The sequence below is a fragment of the Spermophilus citellus genome (assembly GCF_964194105.1).
Source record: "Spermophilus citellus genome assembly, chromosome: 3".
NCBI classification, from domain to species: Eukaryota; Metazoa; Chordata; class Mammalia; order Rodentia; family Sciuridae; genus Spermophilus; species Spermophilus citellus.
In genome coordinates, this window is record NC_138184.1 from 22,498,378 (window position 1) to 22,520,610 (window position 22,233).

The 22,233-nt window shown below is 42.6% G+C and overlaps 1 protein-coding gene across 2 annotated transcripts in view; it reads right to left on the minus strand.

Annotated features, from left to right (window-relative positions):
- Positions 1 to 22,233, minus strand: part of LOC308643987 (uncharacterized protein) — a 62,283-nt gene that overhangs the window by 34,326 nt on the left and 5,724 nt on the right. Inside the window, exon 2 of one of the 2 annotated variants that reach the window (XM_081284575.1) lies at positions 16,448 to 16,542. The exons of the other annotated variant lie outside the window; for it this stretch is intronic. Coding sequence (XP_081140701.1) covers positions 16,483 to 16,542 — 60 coding nt within the window. The 3' untranslated portion in view covers positions 16,448 to 16,482. The remainder of the gene's footprint in view (positions 1 to 16,447; positions 16,543 to 22,233) is intronic. 2 annotated transcript variants of the gene reach the window in all.

Here is a 22,233-nt window from a genome sequence, read left to right on the forward strand (position 1 = left end):
ATTAAAAAGACTGAGAATAAAGATATGGATATGAGAGAGAGATGGAGAGAATTAAAACTAGAGAAAAAAGAAAAATAAAGGATCAATCCCAGATGAGTTCCAGAATGAGAAAAGAGGGGAAAAGAAGAGAAAGAAATTACCAAAGAAATGTACAAGAAACTTTCCTAAAACTGAGAAGCATGAACCTCCAGATGGGAAGGGCCCACTGAATGCTCAGGGTAATGAATTTTAAAAGTCCCACAGAGCATCCTCAAATTTCAGATGTTTTTAAAGGTTTCCAGAGAGAAAAAAAAAAATGGCTGACATAAAACAGAACAGGAAGCACAGTGAAGAACTTCTCAACACCACCACCAAGGTTAAAGAGGGCACCTGGGGTCTATTCCAACTACCAACCACACACAATCAACACAATGTCCATGTGCCAGGATACTATTTAGAAACACAGAGGCAAACAGTAGCTGCACTGTGGTTATGCACAAAGGAAAAGTTACTTCAGACTCATGGTTAACTACAGGTCCAACAGTCAAGCTCCTCATCAGAGAGATAACAAGGCAAAGTGATAAAGGGGTATTATCATTTGGATTTGGAATAATCCCAAAGGCTCCTATGTTGAAGAGGGCTCCCAGCTGGTGGTGCTATTGGGAGGCTACTGGGAGGTAGGACCTAGCTGGAGGAAGTGGATCACTAGAGGTATATCTTTGAAGGAAATATGTGGTCCCCAGAATATCTTCCCCTTTTCTCCTTACCCCTCCTTCCCTCTCTCTCTCTCCTTCCTGGTTGCTAAGAGGTGAGGAGCTCTGTTCTGCCATGTGCTCCCTGCCATATGTTCTGCCTCATCATAGGCCCATAGCAACCGGCCAAGTGACCATGGACTGAAACCATGAGTCAAAATAAACCTTTTTTGCTTAAGTTGTTCTTCTAAGGTATTTTGTTACAGTGATGGAAAGCTGACAAGGGGGGAACCTACAGATTAAAAGAGACTTAAAAAAAAATAACAGAGATATGACCCATTAGTGGTTTCTGACTAGGGGTTAGTCTTACAGGGAAAAAAAAAAATAGTTGTACATTTCTTCCTCCAAAGTCAAGTACTGTAAGTCCTAGCAGACACCGTGCCTTGTAGTCTAGATCAAACTCAACTGTAAACACACTGATTCATCTTGCCCTCTTAAAAGGGCTCCAAGCACTCTAGACATCCTCTGAATTCCATCTTCCCAGGAACAACAATACAAGAGCCGGAGGAACTACAGGCTCCTGTTGTTTATGCTCCTGATTGTGAAATAAGACAACTCTTCTAGAGCCAGGTGAGACAGCAGAGGGGCCACCAAGACCCTCACAGACCCTCATTCCTCTAACTCCACCCTGCCTCAGAGACTCGACCCCTACACCTACCTTTCTCAAGCTACAGCCTTCTGAGAGTCAACCTGGAGTTCCTGAATGGTGCAAAAAATTATGTGTGTTTCCCCAAAATACGCTTTCAGCAAATTAAATCAACAAAAAAGAAATACAACTGCCAAAGTCACTCAGTTAAAACCCCGATTATGAAGACTGCAAAAGCTTCCAGTTCCAAATTCAGATCTGCCACCAAGAAGTCCTGTTTCTGTTTGCCATCCATTTGGGGACCACTGCCCCAGAACACACACTGCTGGCTCAGAAGCTGACGTAGGAGAGAGAACAACAGTGGGAAGAGAGCCATGTTCTGTAGGCTCCAAGATGTGTGGTCACAGGATACCTCTTCTATAACATAACAAATTGCTCAATTATCCAAAGTCCACACAGTCAAAAAGCTCAAACAAACAGACTTTTAAAAATTATCTTTATATGCTAATAAGAAATTACAACAACGTCTCTGACTGGGAAGTCCCTCTGAATAAAGAGTATATTATGTAGGATCCATTTTACTAAATACAACAGCCTGATTTCTGACCCTTCCGGGTAAAGAAGTCTTGGGTAAGGGTGGAAGCCAGAAGGCCCTGCCTCAGGATCCCAGAATAACTGCAGACTGGGGGAAGAACTGTACCACCAGGTTCCAGGTGATCAGTGTAAGCCCCAACGGTGGCAGCAGACTGCATTTGCAGCAAATGCACCCTCTCCCACTCTCCAAAATCCAGTCACTGTGCATGCTTACAGAAATTGTAATGGTCATGCTTCAAAATTGCTATGTCCTATTTTCTGATGAAAAAAAAAATCTTTAAAAAACACACGAGGCATCAGCTGGTATTTTCTCTAAGTTGGTTTTCCAGTTCTGAAACTGGACTAACTTAAAAATCCAGAGAAATCATGTAATTCAAGTGAAAAAAAAAATGATCACAGGAAATAAAGAAAATTGGCAGCAGGCTCCTGGCTCTCAGTGGTTGACCTTTGTGACTCAAACGTCTTAATAACTAATAGGTAACAGGTATTAATAAGCACTGGACCTGTTGCACAGCCCCATCCTCAACTCCGTGAAGGGGCACCCACGTCAGGGACATGGAGAGTTGTACAGACAGCCTTGAAGCTGGGCTGTCTGCCTCTGGCGCCCAGCCTCTACAAATCCAATTTATTGACTCTACTTTCTAGGAAAGTTGCCCTCTTAAACAGAGACAAGCAGTATTCAAATACCCTTAAAGAAAAAAAAGAGAGAGAGAGAGAGAGAGAGAGAGAGAGAAATACTAATGGGAATAGTCTAGACACAGAAGCAGAAGTAAAAAAAAAATCATTATTTAAAATTCCAATATGCATTTTAAGGTCCAAAATCTAAGTCAATTCAGGTCCTAGGGCCATCTGAAAGGTGGTTTTCTAAGTCCGAGAGCCTCAATGAGTGAAGTCAGAAACCAACTCACCTCCAGAGACCAGCACAGAGGACCACAACCAGCTTATGGATCCTTGAGTTAATTAAATTTAAAAATTAAATTCAAAATATTAAATTTTGACCCTAGCAATCATTATGCTTTATTTCTAATACACTTAAAACCGATTTAAAAAAATAAAAGTGGCCTCTTACCAACTAAAAACCTTTCGATGAGGAGGAAGAAGGTTGTCTGTCAGGTCATCAAGTGCTCTTAAGAGGCCAAAGAATTGTTCTCTTTCAAATCCCTGCCCCTTGGTCGGGGGCACTGGAGGGGTGGGGAGGCGTTCCTCCTGTCACCCTAACAGGCCACAGTGAGAACTAGGAAGACCAAGTAGCAAAACCAGGGGTTGGTTCAGAAATGGCCAAATATGCAGACAGAGTCTGTCTAAGACCATGAAGACTGGGATCCCCTATACTCCCCGACCTCCAAGGAGAAAACCAGACATGGGGTCTGGAGTTGGGGAAACACACAGGCGAAAAGCCAAAGACAGCATCCTTCAGAAGCTGCAGAGGTCTGCTCACAGGGCTGGGAGCTGGGGGTAGGGCAGAAGAGGTCAGAGCAAGGACAAAGGATTCCCAAGACAAAGGGGGAGGGAGAGGGGACCAGGAGGAGAAAAGGAGAAGGGGCCAGGATAGAAGGGGGAGGAAGAGGTAGACAGAGAGGGCATGGGGGAGGGGAGGGGAAGAAAAGGGATGAGGGAGAAGACTGGAGGCAAGGGGAAGGAGGAGGCGGGTGGATAAAGGAAGGGGAATGGGAGAGGAAAGAGACTGAGACAGCTGAGTGTCTTGCACTGACTGCTCCCGTGATACCTGAGCTCAGTCTGGAGATGGGTGCCGTTCTTCTCATTCTTACCCCAAAAGGGGAGAAAAGATTACAAAGACCTGTCAAAGTCAGAGTTTCCAGGATCAAATTCCATGAAATGATCCCTCCAATGTTTTTGCTTTTTTTTTTTTTTTTAACTGGGGATTAAATCCAGGGGCACTCTACTACTGAGCTATATCCCCTGCCTTTTTACTTTTCTAGACAGTCCTCAAACTTGTGACCCTCAGGCCTCTGCCTCCCCAGTAGCTGGGATTCCAGGTATGTACCAATGTACCACTGCACCCGGTTTCCAATGTATTTTGAAGGAGGCCAGTGTCCTCTGATAAGAAGCAGCCATGATCTTTCTCTTTAACAGATGGGACAAGGAATCCAGTATGATTAGCACTATTTTCAGACAAGTCAGGGACTACTTAGAGATAGTAATCACAGCAGTGACAACAATAGATGGCCAGCCCTAGATTGGGGAACTGCCCACTCACCAACCACATTAAGAACTATATTCCTGTGATATCTCTGGACCACAAACTGTGAAACAATTCTTCTTATGGGTTCATTTTATTTTGAAAAATAAATGACAATTTGCAAGCTGAAGCAATTTCTACTCGGAACTCTCTATTTGACTGAACAGAAAAACTATTTTCACATAATGACAGTCCTGAAAAAGTAACATACAAACAATGAAATGATGATGTGAAGTTAATTTTACCATATTAGTGAAATAAAAGAAAAAAATGTATGACCACCTCAATACATATAGAAAAAGCATTTGACAAAATTCAGCATCCTTTCAGAATAAAACATTCAACAATCCAGAAGTAGATGAAAACTTTCTTAACCCAATACAGAGGGTCTATGACAACCTCACAGACCACATCAAACTCAACAGTAAATCACTGGATGTTCTGCCCCTGTGATCAGGAACAAGACAAAAATATCCACCCACTCTTGCCACGTCTATTCAACATCGTAGTAGAGGTTCTGGCCAGAGCAATGAGGCAGAAAAAGAAAGAAAGCCACTCACATCAAAAAGGAAGAAGTGAAGTCACCTCTATTCACAAATACATGATCTTATATGTAGAAAATCCTAAGGAATTCACCAAAAAAAAAAACTAAATTAAAACTATTAGAACTAATACACAAGTTCAGTAAAGTTGCAGGATATAAAATCAATATACCAAAGTCAGTTGTGTTTCTATACTAGCAATACACAGTCCACAAATAAAATGAAGGAAACTATTCCATTTATAATTATCCAAAAGGAATAAAAATACTTAGGTACAAATGCAATCCAAAAAGTACAACATTTGTACAACAAAATCTGCAAAAAGAAATGAGTGTCTAAAGCAATGGGAAGATATCTCATGTTCATTAATATTGTTAAGATGTCAATATTCCTGAAATTTATCTACACAATCAACACAACTCCTATCAAAAATCCCAGATGCTTTATTTTTTACAAAAGTTAGTCAGTCTTAAAATTCAAATGGAAACATAAGGAATATAATAACATAACAAATATAATAGCCAAGGCAATCTTGATAAAGAAAAGCCAAGTTGGTGAATTCACACTGCCCAGTTTCAAAACTTAAAACACAGCCATAGTAATCAAGATAGTATGGTACCAGCATAAAGAAAGACAGATCAATGAAACAGAGGTGAGAGCCCCAAAATATTTCTCATAGTTATTTTGGTTTTCAACCAGGCAATTCAATGCATAAAGAATGGACTTTTCAACAAATGGTGCAAGGACAATCAGATAACCTCTTGCAAAAGAGTGAGAAGTCAGACCTCCAGAGATCTTCCAAAAATTAATTTGAGCCCCAGCTGGGGCTGGGGCTCAGCGGTAGAGCACTTGCCTAACATGTGCAAGGCCCTGGGTTCAATCCTCAGCACCACATAAAATTTAAAAAAAAAAAATTACCTCGAAATGGATCATAGACCTAAATGTTAGGAGCAAAAACTACAAAACTCTTAGAAGAACACACAGGAATAGATCTTCATGACCTTAAGGTAGGCCATGATTTCTTAAATATGGCACCAAAAGTACAAGTGATAACTTCATTACATTTGAAAATGACACCATCAAAAAAGTGAAAAGATGGCCATAGAAAACATATGCAAATCATATATCTGATAAATGACTTGTATCAAGAATACATAAAGTTGTGGCTGGGGGTAGAGTGCTTGCCTAGCATGCCTGAGGCACTCACTGGGTTCAGTCCTTAGCACCACATAAAAATATATAAATAAAACAAAGGAATTGTGTCCATCTACAACTAAAAAAAAAATTAAAAATATAAAGAATTCTTAAAGCTCAATAATAACGCACTGACTAAGCCAGAGTTCCTTCACCAGTCCTCTGAGCACAAGTGGCCTCAGTCACAGAACCTCTGTAGTGCAGTTACAACTTTACATACATTTGTGAAACTGCATTCATGTCTGTCTCCTCAATCAGACTGCAAACCCCATGATGAAGGGGCTGCATCTGTTCACTGTCCCCAGCACTCTGCCAGCCTTTCATTCAATAAAAACACTGTTAGGTGCTAAGCACCTGCAAAAAACATCACAGATGAGGCCTTGACCTCCAGCAGCTTCTGTTCCACTTAAGGAGAAGGCTGAAAATGAAATTATAAACCAAGAAATATAATCATTAGAGCCAGCTGGTGGTGCACACTAGAATCCAAGTGACCTGGGAGGCCAAGGCAGGAGAATTCCAAGTCTGAGTTCCACCTGGGCAACTTAGCAAGATCCTATCTCTGAATAAAATAGAAAGTGCTGGTGACTTAGCTTAGTGGTAAAGCACTCACCCAGCCTGTGCAAGGCCCTGGGCTTGATCCCCAGGACTATTTAAAAAAAAAATTCATTGGAGAAAATAGACATAAAATTGGTACAACATAAGTATTTGTCCAAAAAATGAGCAATAAGAACATTACCTAATTGTTACTTGAATCCTAAAACTACAAAAGCAGCTTCCATTTATATCATGCCATAGTAAGAGCATGTTTCTGTTCATGGTCCCACAATGCTGTCTTCCACACTGGGCCAGATTAAATTCAAAGTTGTATAAACTCCCTGGAAAGCTAAAAGGCATTCTGATGTATGCAGTCAGGCTTGGGTGGCCTTTAATTCTTAGGACTAGAAAGGGGCAAATTTCCCCAGCTGTGACAGGAGTCAGCAGCCAAGGCTATCTCATGACCCAGGAATTCTGGTGATTATAACTTGTGATTTTAAAAGATTCACAAATGGGTGAGGAATGAGCAAAGAGAAGCTGCAGGAAAAAAGTCCCCTCCAGTGTGCCAGCTGCCAGGTCCTTCCCCCACCTTTCCATCCACCCCAGCAGAGGAATAGAGCACCTTACATTGGAGAGTCCTGAGGCCAAGCTCTGAGCATTATTATGAAAACTGACTCAGTGAAAATCAAAAACTTCTCTTTTGCTCTTTAGGCATTTGACAAAATATTTACTGAGCACCTAGTATATGGAGGTCCTCCTGTGAGGTACTACATGTGCTGAGAACTCAGCAGAAAATGAACCCAACAAAAATCCCTCCCCTTGTGGAACCTAAAATCTGTTGAGAGGAATGATCTCAACTTCTGCCCCATAAAACATAAGCAAGAATGGTCCTTGGAGTCAAGTGCCAAATGCCAGATTTCCAGGCCATCTGCCTGTCCCTTACTGTCCCAATGAAGTCTCTTACAGATGCTCTTTGCCTTCAGGGGCCACAGATAAAAATAGCAATGTCAGGCCACTGTGAAAATTGCAGATACAAATGGGTCACCTGGGGTCAGGGAAGGCTTCCCTGGCCAACTTCAGGTCAGAACTAAAAGGTGAGTAGGAATTAGCTGGGCCATCAGAGCCAGCTGGGAATGCCAGAGAAATCTGGGTAGAGAAAGAGCAGGCAGGGATCAGAGAGGCAGATTCTATGAGCAGAGGCAACAGTGGAAGCAAAGCCCTGGAGGAGAGGGAGAGAGCATGACCCAGTTAGGAAATTTAAAAGGTTCTAAATGGCTTTAGCAAGGGGAGGAGAGGCAGTAGCCACTTTGACCCCATGGGGAGCTCCTGAACTGGTTTTAAGTCGGGGAGTGATGGGATTCAGTTTTGCTCTTTAGAAAGGTCATCTTAGCAGCAGAATAGAGAAAATACTACAGCAACCCAGCTCAAGAGGGAGATCAGGGAGAAGGAGAAAGGAGCATGAAGAAGAGGTCCCAGTTCCTGCCTGAGCAGCTGAGGTCAATGGTACCCTCCATGTGGCTGGGCTCACAGACAGACCCTTTTCTTTGGAGGAGGAGGTCAAAGGAGCAGGTAGCAATGGTGGTGGTGAGCTGGCAGTGCCTATGCATCCTGAAAGGATACAAAGGGCAGTGCTGTGGTTTGGGTCTGGAATGCTCTACATGTTAACTCCCCAGCCCCTGGAGTTATTAGGAGATGGTGAAACTTTAAGAGAAGGGAACTAATGAGAGATCTTAGGTCATTGAGAGCATGCCCTCAGAGGGAATTATGGGACCCTGTTCCATTGTTCCACTATTTTGCTTCTGTCCATGAGGTGAGAGCTTCCTCTGACATGTACACCCACCATAATATACTGCCTCATTTGGGGCCCAAAAGCAATAGGCGAACTGACCGAAGACTGGAACCTCCAAATCTGTGAGCCACAATAAACCTTTCCTCTTTTTAAATTTAAGTAATAGAAAGCTGACTAGCACAAGGAGGCAGGTGAGTGAATGGGTCCAGAGCTCAGAGACAGGTCTGAACCAAGATCTGAGTAGTGGTGGCAACCAAGACATAGCTCTGTTAGATCACCAGGGGCAGTCTGCAAGCAAATACCAGGACCCACTTGAAGGGCACCAACATTCAAAGACTGCAAGAGGCTGGGCGTAGAGGGTACGCCTGTAATCCCAGTGGCTCAGGAGGCAGAGGCAGGAGGATCTCGAGTTCAAAGCCAGCCTCAGCAATTTATCGAGGCACTAAGCAACTCAGTGTGACCCTGTCTCTAATTTAAATACAGAAAAGGGCTTGGGATGTGGCTCAGTGGTCAAGTGTCCCTGAGTTCAATCCCCAGTATCCCACATCCCCCTGAAAAAAAGAAAAGACTGCAAGAGGGCAGAAGAGCCTGAAGTCCACAAGGTGGTTGAAGTAGAAGGAAAACTAGGAATGTGAGGACACCCAGAAATCAAGAGAAGAGTTTCAAGGAGGAAAGAATGAAGGTAATGCAAATCATTGCTATCAGAGGTCAAGAAGGCCAGAATGGAAGGTGCGTCATTGACTTAATACCAGATTCACCATGTTGCTGGTGCTGGAGTAATGGGCTCAGGGGTCTGATGGCCACAGGGCCAGGATGAGAAGGCAGAGGATATTTTGGTGAGACTGGAAAGTGCTATGGCTGGGGGGGGAGGGCGGTTGCAGGAAGTCTAGAAAGATGGCAGAGAACTGAGCATATTATAGGACATGGATTTCCATAGGTCGGAGAGGCTGAAGAGACAGAGACAACAAATGCTGATCCTCAGCAGGGACACAAATCCAACTGGGTGACACAAACCAGCCTCAGAAAGAGTGTCCCTCCTTTGCTTAGAGGGAGGCAGGCCAACAGGACAGCACTTGCACCCAGTTGGGGTCCAGTGTTTCAGAAAGACATGGGAAGTCTAGATCAGTCATCATGCCCAAAGGCCTGAAGAGAAGCCTAAGCAAACACAAGAGCACTCCTGGGCAGAACCTGTGACCTAGCTTTATTGGTTTATGGGATCACCATCCTAGGTGATAGGTGACAGTGTGATTTCTCCAGCTGCTCTTAGAAAGCAGGGGCAAAGTTCTGTCAAGTTCACAAAGGAAGGGCAATGGGTACTTGATGATGAAAGGACAGGGTGGAGGGGGAGAAGCCAGGAGCTTGGATGGGGCGAGGAATGTGTGCAGAGGGCTGAAAGGAGTGGAATTCAGAGAGCATGGCAATTATGCTTAGGACTTCAGAGGTGGAACAAGCAACTCTAGGAGATGACATAGTCCAGGATATGCCTCAGGCAGTGGATGAAGCAGTGTGGAGAGGACACTACTGGAGAGCCTGTGGTCAAGATGCTGGGTGAGTCATCAGAACCCAGGGTGATGTAGCAGGTGGTCAGGGGAGAATGATCTTGGGCCAGAATGCTCCAGTCTCCAGGGACAGAGGCTGAGAGTCTGGGTTCAAAGGGAGGATGAAAAACACAAAATAACAAAATGTCACCCGCCAAAGGAACGCACTCAAAGTTCCCCTTCACTGAATGCATGCTATCTACTGCCAACAAGCAAGATATTTATTAACTTATCTAGTCCCCACAAGCAGGATACACAGGCTTCTTCTATAGAAGGGAAAACTGAGGCTTGCTGGCTAAGAATTTTCCCAGGATCACAGAGCCTAAATAATGATGGATCCAGAATTCGTGATTCAGACTTCCAAATACCAATGCTGCTCTGCCCCACCACACTCACAGACAGACAGGGTAGATTGCATTATTTATGCCCCAGCAATCACTTATCCCCATGCAAGACCTCTCTAATTGCGCCTCACAGTATTTCCAAGGAGGAGGGGTCAGGGGCCGCCAGCTGCTGAGTAATGAGCCGGCTGTCCTCCCTGATGCCGTGCTCCCTGCAATGGAGGCTGCAGTAATTACCCAGAGCCCATTAACAAACACCCAGAGTGCGATGCACTAATAAGACCAGAACAAACACATCAAAATATCAGCTTTTAAGGAAACTCCAGTGCAGAATTTATATTTCTAAAAGGGCTGACTTGATCATAACGCAACAGGAAAAATCCCTTCCTTCCCACATTTCCAAACAAAGCAGCCAGTGTTTTAATTCCAGAGACAATGGAGTTTCATTCTATGGAGACCAGCAGCTACCACACTTTAGGGTGTTAAAAAGTAGTGCCATGGTCTTGGGACAAAAAAGATAGGACAAAACAAGCCAAGGAGGTTATCAGCATCCATTTGATTTTAATAATTTGGCATTTATTTATTTGGATGTAAATAAGACACAATGGAAAGGCCTAGAAGAGTTAGAAATGTGGGAAGAAGTTTTTTCCAGGTTGACGCTCTTTGGGTGTATTTGAGCAAATCTCAGAGCTTCCAAATAAGAGAAGAATAGAGAGTGGTCATCAGAGCCTGGGAAGAGTGTGGGGCAAGAGGGATGGAGAGAGGTTGGTTTAACAGGACGGGGAGCAGCTGGATAGAAAGAATAACTCCTAAGAATCTCTAGAACATTAGGAATAATTATGGTGAAAATTAATTTAATATCTCAAAATAGCTAGTAGAGAGGATTTTGAATATTCCCAACACAAAGAAAGAATAAATGTCAGAAGTGATAAAATGCCAATTACTCTGATCCGATTATTACACATTGTATACGTGTATTAAAGTGTCAAGCTGTGCCCCATGTGACACGTAAATGTGTACAATTACTATGTGCCAATTAAAAATAAAATTATACATTTTTTAAAAATATTTATTTTTTAGTCGTAGTTGGACACAATACCTTTATTTATTTATTTATTTATTTTTATGTGATGCTGAGGATCGAACCCAGGGCCTTGCACGTGCTAAGTGGGCACCCTACTGCTGAGCCACAATCCCAGCCCTAAAATTATATTTTTAAAAAATATTGGAGCTTCACATCATACTTGGGGAAATTTCCAGGACCATCAATAGCAAGGGGGCAATGGGCAGCCCCTGAGCTCTGCACAGAGCCCTGCAGCCCCTGCCTTGGAGGCAACAATGCATTCAGAATCATCAGACACACCCCACTCACTGCAATCCTAAAATTGAGCCCAGCTCTCGTGCCAATTATTCTTACCATACTGGACCAGGAAGCAGCTTGCTTTTGTCCTCAAATACTTCAGACTCCAAGAGAACTGCAAGCTCCAGGTTTTGTTTTGGTTTTTTTTTTTTTTTTAATATTTTTTTTAGTTGTAGATGACACAATACCTTTATTTCCTTTATTTATTTTTATGTGGTGCTGAGGACCAAACCCAGTGCCCCACAAGCGCTCTACCACTGAGCTACAACTCCAGCCCCTCCAGAGTCTTTACTGACAACCTGGGCCACATTCCCCTTGAAGCATCAGCACACACCTCAGGAGAGAACTTGGGAAATACTCCTGCAGGGGGAGCAGCTGGAACCCCACTCACTGCTCAAAAGTAAGAGTGAGTGAGGATTTTCTCTCTTCCATCCCGCCACCCCCCTGGTCCTCAAGGCCAGCAGCATTGCAGGGAGGGAACTAATCTCAGATCACTGAGGTAAGCGAAGGTGATAATGATGAGCCTCTTTTTAAAATCTCCCTGGTCCCTGAGCCTTATGAGAGAAGCTGCTATAATCCAAGACATGAGGAAATTGGAAACACACCTCAGGCAACCATGCTCTAATTTACAACAGAAATTAAAAAGCAGTACGTTTCAAATGGGTCACTGTACTCAGACAGAGACTTGGCAAATTTCATAGCATACACAAGGGTCAAAAAATCTTCAGAAAACTTTCAAGTTTGATAATTCACATAGCTGAGGTTAACTATAATCAATTGTCACTGATACTAGGCTCTGAAGCACTTGGTCCCTTTTGCTCTTTACACTCTGTTTGATGATTACCTTGGGCTCACTGATTTAGGGCGAAGTCTGAGATTTACCATCTTACTTCTGCAAAGTAATTTCTTAGCTACAAAAGAAAATAACATTCTCAATTCTGAGCACCCTCTGACTCTCCCTGGAGATAAAGATGCCTCCACTTGCTACTTTGATACAACTGGACCCCAAGCAGTCCCTGGTAACTGCCTGAACAAAAAACAATCACGTATGACTATTAACAACAGCATTTTTAAATTGTGCAAATGTGCTCTAATTCTACAAAATCCATGGAGAATGTCTATAAGATCTAGGGTCTCAGGCGAGGCTCTCCCTACAAGGACTTCTCATATGTACAGCTGTCCTGAGCCTCCACCCCAAGGGTATATCAGACCCTTCCACTGAGCTACCACCACACCCCTTCTCAGACTTCACTCCTGCCTCGCCTCACCTGGCACAGATCCACATGGAATCATTTTTAAGTCAATCAATTGGCCAGGCATGGTGGTGCATACCTATAACCTCAAGGACTCGGGAAGCTGAGGAAGGAGGATTGCAAGTTCAAGGCCAATGTAGGCAACTTATGGAGATCCTATCTCAAAATTTAAAAAGGGCCTGTGCTATAGCTCTGTGGTAGAGCACCCCCAGAATTCAATTCCCAGTACCCCCCCCAAAAAAAAAGTCAATCAATCGATGGAATTCCCCTTGCTCAGCATCTCCAGCAGCTTCATTACACAGAGATTAAAATCTCAACTCCTACCAGGCCTGGCAGGCTAATAGGATGTAGCTACCCTGATCATCTCAGGGCCTCCCTCACATCTTTTCTCCTGAAGTCCCATACCCTCCAGCCAGCACTGGTCTTCTTGCAGGGCCTTCTGTACATGCTGTTTGCTCTGCCTGGGAAGCCAGGCCTCCATATTTTCCCATGGCTCATTCCCCTCTATTCAGTCTCTGTTGTCCCATAACCTCCAAGAGATGCCTTGCTGCCACCACTCTGTCCTCTCCCCTAGTCACTACCTGGGACCACAGCCTACACTGGTTACTCATCCGTGTGTCTGTCACATCTGTGTTCAATGTCACACTGTAATGAAATGGCCCAGGAAAGCCACTCCACATATACTAAGCAATCATCATCAACCCATTTTGCCAGGAAACCCCTGACTCCAACCAAAGATGGTTCTTATCAGCTCATGATCTATGAGGTCAGGATCACATGTTTTTTGGAATAAGCAGAAACCACTCAGCAAATACACCTGGATACTGCAGGTAACCGTGCTGCCCGGGGAAGCTGGGAGCTCTGGCGCCCACATCCACTAGTCTATACAAGCAGGAGTGGCTGCTGATGCAAGGAAAGGCCTCCTCCTTTATGATCCCCCTTCTCCAGACAAAGCCAAGAAGTAAAGGGCTGTTCTTGAAGTAGGAGAGAGGAACTCTTGAATTCAGTTGCCCAGTTCAGGATCTCTCTTCTCACTCTTACCTTACAGTGTTAAATTTTTGGCTTGTTGTTGTTGTTTTCCCAATCTTTTTTAAAAACTGAGCAATGTTTTAAATCCAAAAGTATTTTTCCAAAATAAATATTTAACTTTATTTTAAAGAAAAAATGCCCAGATTATAGAAAGTTTTCTTAAAAGGTGCTTCTGAAAGTTGCAACTTAGAATAAGAAATACCCCTAATGTATGCATATATTATTTCATTATTTTTGAAATATAAATATGATCAGGTAATTTTGTCATAGTTAGAAAATTAACATCAAAACATCTGCATTTCAAAATAAAAAGTAGGAAACTTTCCATAATAAAGCTGCCAGCATTCTGAGCTTTAGAGTATACACTCAGGTAATCTCACCTAACAGTCCATTTGCTGTAGAAATATAGTCCTCCAGAGCAATAATTTATATCAGTTTGACATTGATTCTACCTTGTGATTCTGAGACATGTGGTTACTCTAAAAGGGAGGAGAGAGGGTGAGGCCATATGGAAGCTTTCTGATAAAGCTGATCAATAAGAACCAGGGCAACCGCAGCAGGAGAGGTGATAGGTCAACAACAACACACAAATGGGTGTGTGAAAATCATGTGTGACCCAGGCTGGCTCTCCTGGGTTCAGGTTAAAGTGGTCCTTCAGGACAGCTGCCACTGCTTGTACAATTCAAACAGGTCCTTGTCAAAAAAGATCACACCACCCTCAGATTTACCTACACTCCTAACACTTTTTATGAAAAGGCCAAGATTCCCTTTTAATCTAAGATGGGAGAACTTTCTTCCTGTCCCACTATGTTCTGCTCTAGTTCCACATGGGGTTAAATGAAAATGCCCTTAAAGGAGAAAAGGAGGAAGTAGAAGGTGGATCCACAGATAACAGTGAGAACACAGTAAAATAGAGGAAGAAGTGGGGAGGGCAGAGAAAGAGGGGCTGAGGGGAAAAAGAAAGAAAAGGAAGAGAGGAGAGAAAACCAGTCAGAGCCCAGGATAGGAAGAAAGAGAAAACACAGAGAGTGAGGGAGAAAGTGAAAAAAACAGCAGGGAGTTTAACAAACACAGAGGCTAGGAGAGACACAAGGGAGAAAGCACGGAGAGAGGAAGAGAAAGTTCCTGGGGAAAGAATAGTGATCTATAGCATGGAGAAGCTGGTGTTAGAGCCCCTCTTGTTCCATGTACTGTATTATGCCATCTGTGGGAAGTGAACAAGCCTGGAATTCCGCCTAATAACATCTGCTGCTGACTTTAAGAGCCCTAATAATAGCACAGCTGGTGTCCTCTGCCGCATGAGCTCACCGCCCACGTGACTGCTCCTTCCTTGGCAGCTCCTCCAGAGAAAGGAGGGACCCGGGGAAAGCCCCGCCTTCCGCCCGCCCTCCCCAGCCTGGCTTTATTTCCCCCAGGGCCTCCATTCTTTCCTTCCAGAAACCACTCCCACCCGCTTTCCGGGACTGAGTTACTCAGATTCAGCAGTTCCTCTGAATAGGCATCTCCTTAACAAGAAAGGCAAATATCAGAAATCAAAGGTGGGGACATCACTACAGATCTTACAGGAAATACAAGAATAGTAGTTATACCAATTAATTCAACACCGATGACATGGACAAAGTCCTTGAGATAGACTACTTACCAAAACTAACAACTAGAAAAAGAAGATCTGAAAAACCCTTCATCTATTCAAGAAATAGAGATCCTAATGAAAACCCTTTCCACAATACAAGGAGAGGCCAGTGTGTCCCCAGTGCGCCCTGCTGCCAGGGTATGGCCCCCTCCAGAAGCACAGGGGACTCCAGGTCTGGGGAGGCAAGTCTGAGACCCGGGAGCCTTTCCTATATGAGAAGTGTTGCTAGGAGGAAAGGCAGCACAGGAGAATAGGGAAGGAGGCGGGAGGTCAACCAAGAAGTGGTTCACACGGCTGGGAAGTTTTAACCCTCACTTGTGCAAGTCTTGAAACAAATTCCTATCACAGTACACTTTTAAAGCCCCGCTATCATTTTAAGAAACTACACCTAAGCACAGAACGGGGAAGAATTTCAGCCTCTAAGGGGAAGCCGAACTGGAAGTGCCAAAAGGGAGACTCCAATTGGCACTGATGCTGGCTGTCTCCATAGCAATTGGAAGAGGAGCTGAGAAACCTGGGATCTCTCACTCTTGGTCCAGCAACGCATCCTGACTGCCACAAAGGGCCAAGTGGACATGAAACATGAGGCTTATTCACCAGAAAAAGACAAAGGTGGCTACACTTCAAAACCCATACTTGGTGACATGCAATAGCATGGATGGGTTTGTAGGCATGCAGTACTAAGTTTAACAAATTACTAAATTCCATTCCTGCCTGCAGGTAATTATGCAATAAAAAATCACACGAGAGTTAGAAGTGAGCAATCATTAACCTTCCCTACTGCTAAACACTGTTACATACTGAAAGACTGTGTTTTACTCCTTGTTAATACCATAATAATAAGTTACCTAAATGAGTTATGTAAGCCTTTAACAGTTCCATATTTTGATTTATAACATCAGCTGTGAATCACTCTTGCTACGAAAACTACAAAACTTGTGAAAATTCAAAGACAATGATTCAACTATTTAAGAGCTACCATAAATACTTCATAGGTCATTCTCTTGAATGTTTAGTACACTGAGAAGATCCCTCTGCAAGACACCACACAGCTGTTTGCATTCATAAAACCCTGAAAGGCCTCAACATAATCAATCACAACTTCAGTCTCTGTCCTTCCAACCTGTCTTTTTCCTCTTTTTAGGTCTCACATCCAGGTCAAGTCTCAAGAGATTCCCCCAGCTCCATCTTCAGCCCCTGCCGAACCCTGTTGGGCACCTGAGGCAAAAGGAAAATACATAAATATTGATCCTGTCTTTTAACTTTTATATTTTGTTTATCATGGATTTTGTTAGCACTTGGGGGTTTTTTAAGTATTGTATTAAAATATTACTTATCTGAGACTGGGGGTGTAGCTCAGTGGTTGAGCATGTTTACCATCAGCAAGGCCCTCAATTTGATCCCCAACACCACACACACACACACACACAAAAAAAAAAAAAATATTTAATTACTGAGTTTATGACACCCTCTCTTAAATTTTGTACCCTAGGTAAGTGCCTTCAATAGCTTCACCCTAGCCCAAGCCCTGGCCCCCAATAAAAACAATACATCCTTGGGCAGACCGAAGACAGACAGACAATACCCAGGCTTCATTAACTACCCCAAAGACTGAACAACAGCTGCCTCCAAGACCATCTACCAGGGTATGTGTGTTCTAAATGCCTTTAAGGGGTAAGTGGTATGGAAAACACAAGTCAGAGAATAGTGAAATTCCATGGAAGAAATATTTTACATCCTTTTGCATTACTATCTGATAGTTGACAAATCAATTAGACCCTTCCATTTTCTTATACACTGAATGAACTCCATTAATTTTTACTTAACATGTACATCTTATACTGTGGATGTACTTTTTATGTAACCACACTTCCGGCCTCCATCACGATAGAAAAGTTTTGCCTGTTTCCAAAGTCATATGTGAGTACTTCTGTTTATGGTGTCTTTTGCTTAACATTCTGTCTGCAACATTCATCCATTTGTTGCATGTATTAGTGCTTCTCTCCTTTTCACTGCTGAGGAATACCACAGTATATGATTACATCACAATTTGTTTATAAAGTCACCCATTGATGGCATTTGAGTGTTTCCAGTTGGGGACTACTATGAGTAAAGTTGCTATGAACTAGGTATATAATTGCTTGTTTCTGTTGACTACTTGACCAGGAGAAGTCAGTAAATCTTTGGGTCATAAGGCATACGTATGTTCAACTGTAATAAATATTAACAGATTTCCAAGTGGCTATTCTTTGTACGTAGTGTGTGATGCTTATAGTTGGTCCACACCCTTCCCAGCACTTGGTGTTGTCAAATTTCTTATTTTATCCATTCTCATGGGAACTGCAGAAGTCTCCTTGCTCAAACAAGCAAATTACAATTTCTCTAATTTTACCATGATTCTATAGTTCCAAGAATGCAAACTATAAAACCTTAAGTAAGATATTAAAAAAAAATCACAAAAAGGTACAGTAAACTCTCTATTCAGGGCTAATTTCAAGAATCATAAAATATAAATATCTGTGAGAGACAGCATAGATGTGTTGGCAAGGAAACTTGCAAAATGTTACCAACACCACAAGAACTCCTGTATTCAACAGGTTGCTATAAAATGGCTAAGCCAACATCCCTTCTGAACAATGGAAAACCAAGTGATACAACCACAAATATTTGCACACCTACTACATATAAACAAACTCAAAGGACATGTTAGCCTTTATCTCACTAGGCCTCCAGCAACCTGTTGCCAAGAGAACTGTCCCACCCCTGCCCCCACCCAACCCCCACCTCCACCCCCAGCATTTCTGATCTAGTCCCAGACTTTGCTCCCTCCTCTAAGTTTTTCTACTGTGACATCATTACAGTGTCCACAGTATGGTCCCCAATCCCTCACCTCAAACTTGGATCTCTGTTCCCAGTGTCAGTCTCAAATGTCCCACTACCCTGAACATCTCCATTTGGAAATCAGGAGCACCTCATGGCACATTTTAAACAGTGCCCTCTGGGTCCTTGCACCAGTACAACTGAGTTACTTACTGCAATCTGACTCAGAAACCTCAGTCTCACCCTTGGCTCTGCCCCTCCCTCATTCTACCGCCCCCCCCCTTAGCAATTGAGCCTCAGCTTTTCTCCTCAGTGCCACTCAAACACACCCACTTCCTTCCATCCACACTATCACTAACTCTCCCAATTGAAGTCACCACCCTGTCACCTTGAGTATAGCCAGAGTTTCTGTGGCAGGGCTCAGTCACAGAGGAGGTAAAGGAGGCCAAGCACCCACCATACACTGGCCTGGGACATGTTCCCAAGGTGAAGCCAGACACCTCTCCTAATGCCACCCAGATCTGCCATGGGCCTTCCCTTGGGAACTCTGCAAACTTTATCCCTTTTCTACCCCAGTGACCAAATGTGGATGCAGCTTCTGAGTTTATGAGGGAAATTCTCGAATTTGCTGATGATCTCTGCCATGCTGCCTCCTAACAAACACAGAATTCAGTATACCATGAAGAATTGATCATAAGATAACCAAAGTCTCAGAAATATTTATAATTGTTTTTATTCCTTTCTATCATTTCTAACATCAGGAGACCAGGTAACATTCAATAGTGGTTAAAACATTCCTCTTGTACTAAAGTAATCTGTTTTCTTTTTATGTAAACTACTTTCCTATCTTCCAAGTACAGAATAAACACATCTATTGCCCAATGATTTGCTTTTTCACGCCTTTTACCCACTGTTGTAATAATAAAAACATTCTGCTTGTTTTTCTCAAACAGAGAGCTGTTTTCTCAAATATATAATAACAAACTACATTTTTTTCCCACAAGAGATCTTTGGAATGTCTTGAGATTTGTGTCCAAATACCAAGTACAAAGGGAATTTTCTAATGCCTTGGGACCACTGCAAAGTTAACCCTTTCTTCTGAGATCCAAGGCAGGGAAATTAGTCATCCAGTGAGCAAAAACCATCCGTCACACAATGCCTTAGGCCACAGGGGCTTTTCTGGTTAGTGCTACAAAGGTAAAGGCCAGCACACTCCCCCAGGGCCTGGCGCACAGTGATGCTCCCAAATTATGTGTGGATGAATGGATCAGAAGGAGCCCACTAACAACAATAATAATAGCTAACACAAAATGCTTGCTGGAGCTGGTCACGTGTATTAATTCATGTAATCTTCTTAATAACTATATGAGGTAAACATACGAGGCAATGATTCAGGACTACAGAAAGAGGAGTTTGGGGGTTGGGATGTAACTCAGGGTACAGTGCTTGTCTAGCATGCGTAAGGCCTTGGGTTCAATACCCAGAATGGCAAATAGAAACAGGATTTGTTTGTTGTTGTTATTGTTTGTTTGTTTGGGGCAGGGGTTTGCTGGGTTAACACATCTAAGCAGCAATCTTCAAGGGGAAAAAAAGAAACACGCTTCATATATATGGATGGTGTGGTGCACTTCATCCAGACTGTTAAATCTGAAGTTTTTTATCTTTTAACTAATGAATGAAAACACAGCTACAGCCCAGAACCATACCCATAATACTCAGCATTTTATTTAAAATATATTCTGAATGCAAAAGTTGGAATGATATACCCTCTGCCTGGTGGACACTTTTTTATTTTTTCTCCTCTATCCTGAAAGCTAGTAAACCAGCTGTCTCAGAAAGTCTGACTCCAGCTATGTCACTCACAGACCAAACTGGTGAGTCATACATACAGCAAATTGTTCCTTTTCCTCTTCCCACCCTCCCTCCAAATCACTATAGTGTGTCCTCAATCACAGGTTTGGCTTTTTGTTTGTTTACTTGGTGTTTTACATCCCTTGGCACAATTTCTAACTTTGTAACATGACAAGAATCTTCCTGTCCCTTTAGTTTAAGTAAACCTCCCATTTTCTTCTCAGGATTGAATTTCTGCAGTGCAGATAAGGCCCACATCTTTAGACCTTTCACTTGATTAAAAAAAAAAAAAAATGGCCCTTGATATTCTCACTGTATTTCCAAATCTCGGAGATACCAAATCACCAACTCAAATTCAAAGTCCAACAGGCTAATCAAAGTTATTGTAAGAATTCTATATTCAGAATCATGAAATGTGGCTGGAGATGTAACTCAGTGGTAAAGCTCATGCCTACCCTGCACACAGCCCTGGGTTCAATCTCCAGCACCAAAAAACGAAAAAAAAAAATCAATATACTGGTTTACTGAGTTACCTTTCTTTCCTCTTTAATCCATCAACTGACTCCAATTTACAATATAAAACATGAGGGCAAAGAATGGAGGGAAAGACCTCAAACACTTGCAGCTTCTAGGAATCATATTTATTCACATCCCTCTGCACTTATTAACATAAATTAAATGTACTGCCCCAAGAGTTTAACAGTAATCAGGAGGAGCGTGAGTCAAAGCAAGGACTCCTAATATCCCATTGCTTTTCAGGAATTTCCCCCAGCTCAAAGCAAGGCAGACTATGACTGGTGCTGGGAAAATACCAGGATGAAGGGAGAAAAGTGGTTATATTTCAAAAGAAATAACCACCTCACACCCATTAGGATGGATATTATTACACATACACACACACAGTATAAGTGTCAGTAAGGATGTGAAGAAACTGAAATCTCTGTGCACTGCTGGTGGGAATGTGAAATGATAACAACCATTGGTGAAAACAGCATAGAAATTCCTCCAAATATTAAACAGAATTATCATATTATCCAGCAATTCACATTCTGGGTAAATGGCCAGAAGTGAAAGAAAGTGGTTCAAATAGATCTCTGTAAACCAACATGCATAGCAGCATTATTTACAGTGGCCAAAAGATGCAAGAAACCCAAGTGTCTGTCCCTCAGGGGATGAAATGATAAACAAAATATGGTATATAATCACAATGGAATATTATTCAGTCTTAAAAAGAAAATTCAGGGGCTGGGGTTGTGGTAGAGCGCTTGCCTAGCATGTGCGAGGCCCTGGGTTCGATCCTCAGCACCACATAAAAACAAAGAAATAAAATGAAGGTAATGTGTCCTATTACATCTAAAAAATAAATATTAAAAAAAAAAATTCGGGAGCTGGGGTTGTAGCTCAGTGGTAGAGCGCTTGCCTCGCACGCATGAGGCCCTGGGTTTGGTCCCCAGCACCACATAAAAAACAAACGACAACAACAAAAAATAAAGATATTATGTCCATCTACAACCAAATAAATAAATAAGGAAATTCAGACACATGTTACAACATGAAAGAGCCTTAGGGACATTGTTAGGTGAAATAAGTCAGATGCAGAAGGCCATACTATACAATTCCACTTACATGAGATACCCAACACAGTCAAGTTCACAGAGACTGAAAACAGGATGGTGGTTGCCAGGGGCTGGGCTGGAGAAATGGGGAGAGTTAGTGTTTAATGCATACAGAGTTTTGGTTGGGGAAAACTGAAGGTTCTAGAGATGGAGGGTGGTCATAACTGCACATAATGTAGATGGACCTAAGGCTACCCAAACTGTATATTTAAAAGTGGTTAAAATGGTCAATACTGATATGAATATGTTTTATCAGGTTTTTTTTAAAAAAATGGAATAATAGACACTGCATTAGGGATATTCTGTTATCTCTCAGACTGAGGGACTTGGGCACCCCTGGGGCAAGAAAAGAAGAATTTAACAAAAACTGGTTACTTCTTCCATCTGCACAGTGTGGGGAATACAGAGGGGGCTGAGAGCTCTGTACCTGCTGGGAAGGCAGGATGGGAGGCATGTGCTGGGCTCAGATCTATTTATTCTCTACCTAGTTCCCGTTCTGTCATTCTGCGCTTGTGATCTCTCAAAATTAGGGTGAATGACCCAGCACTTCAGATCTGCTCAACAAAGAGTGGGTAGGTGGGTGCATCTACTACTAGAAAATGTATATCCCTGCTCACTAACT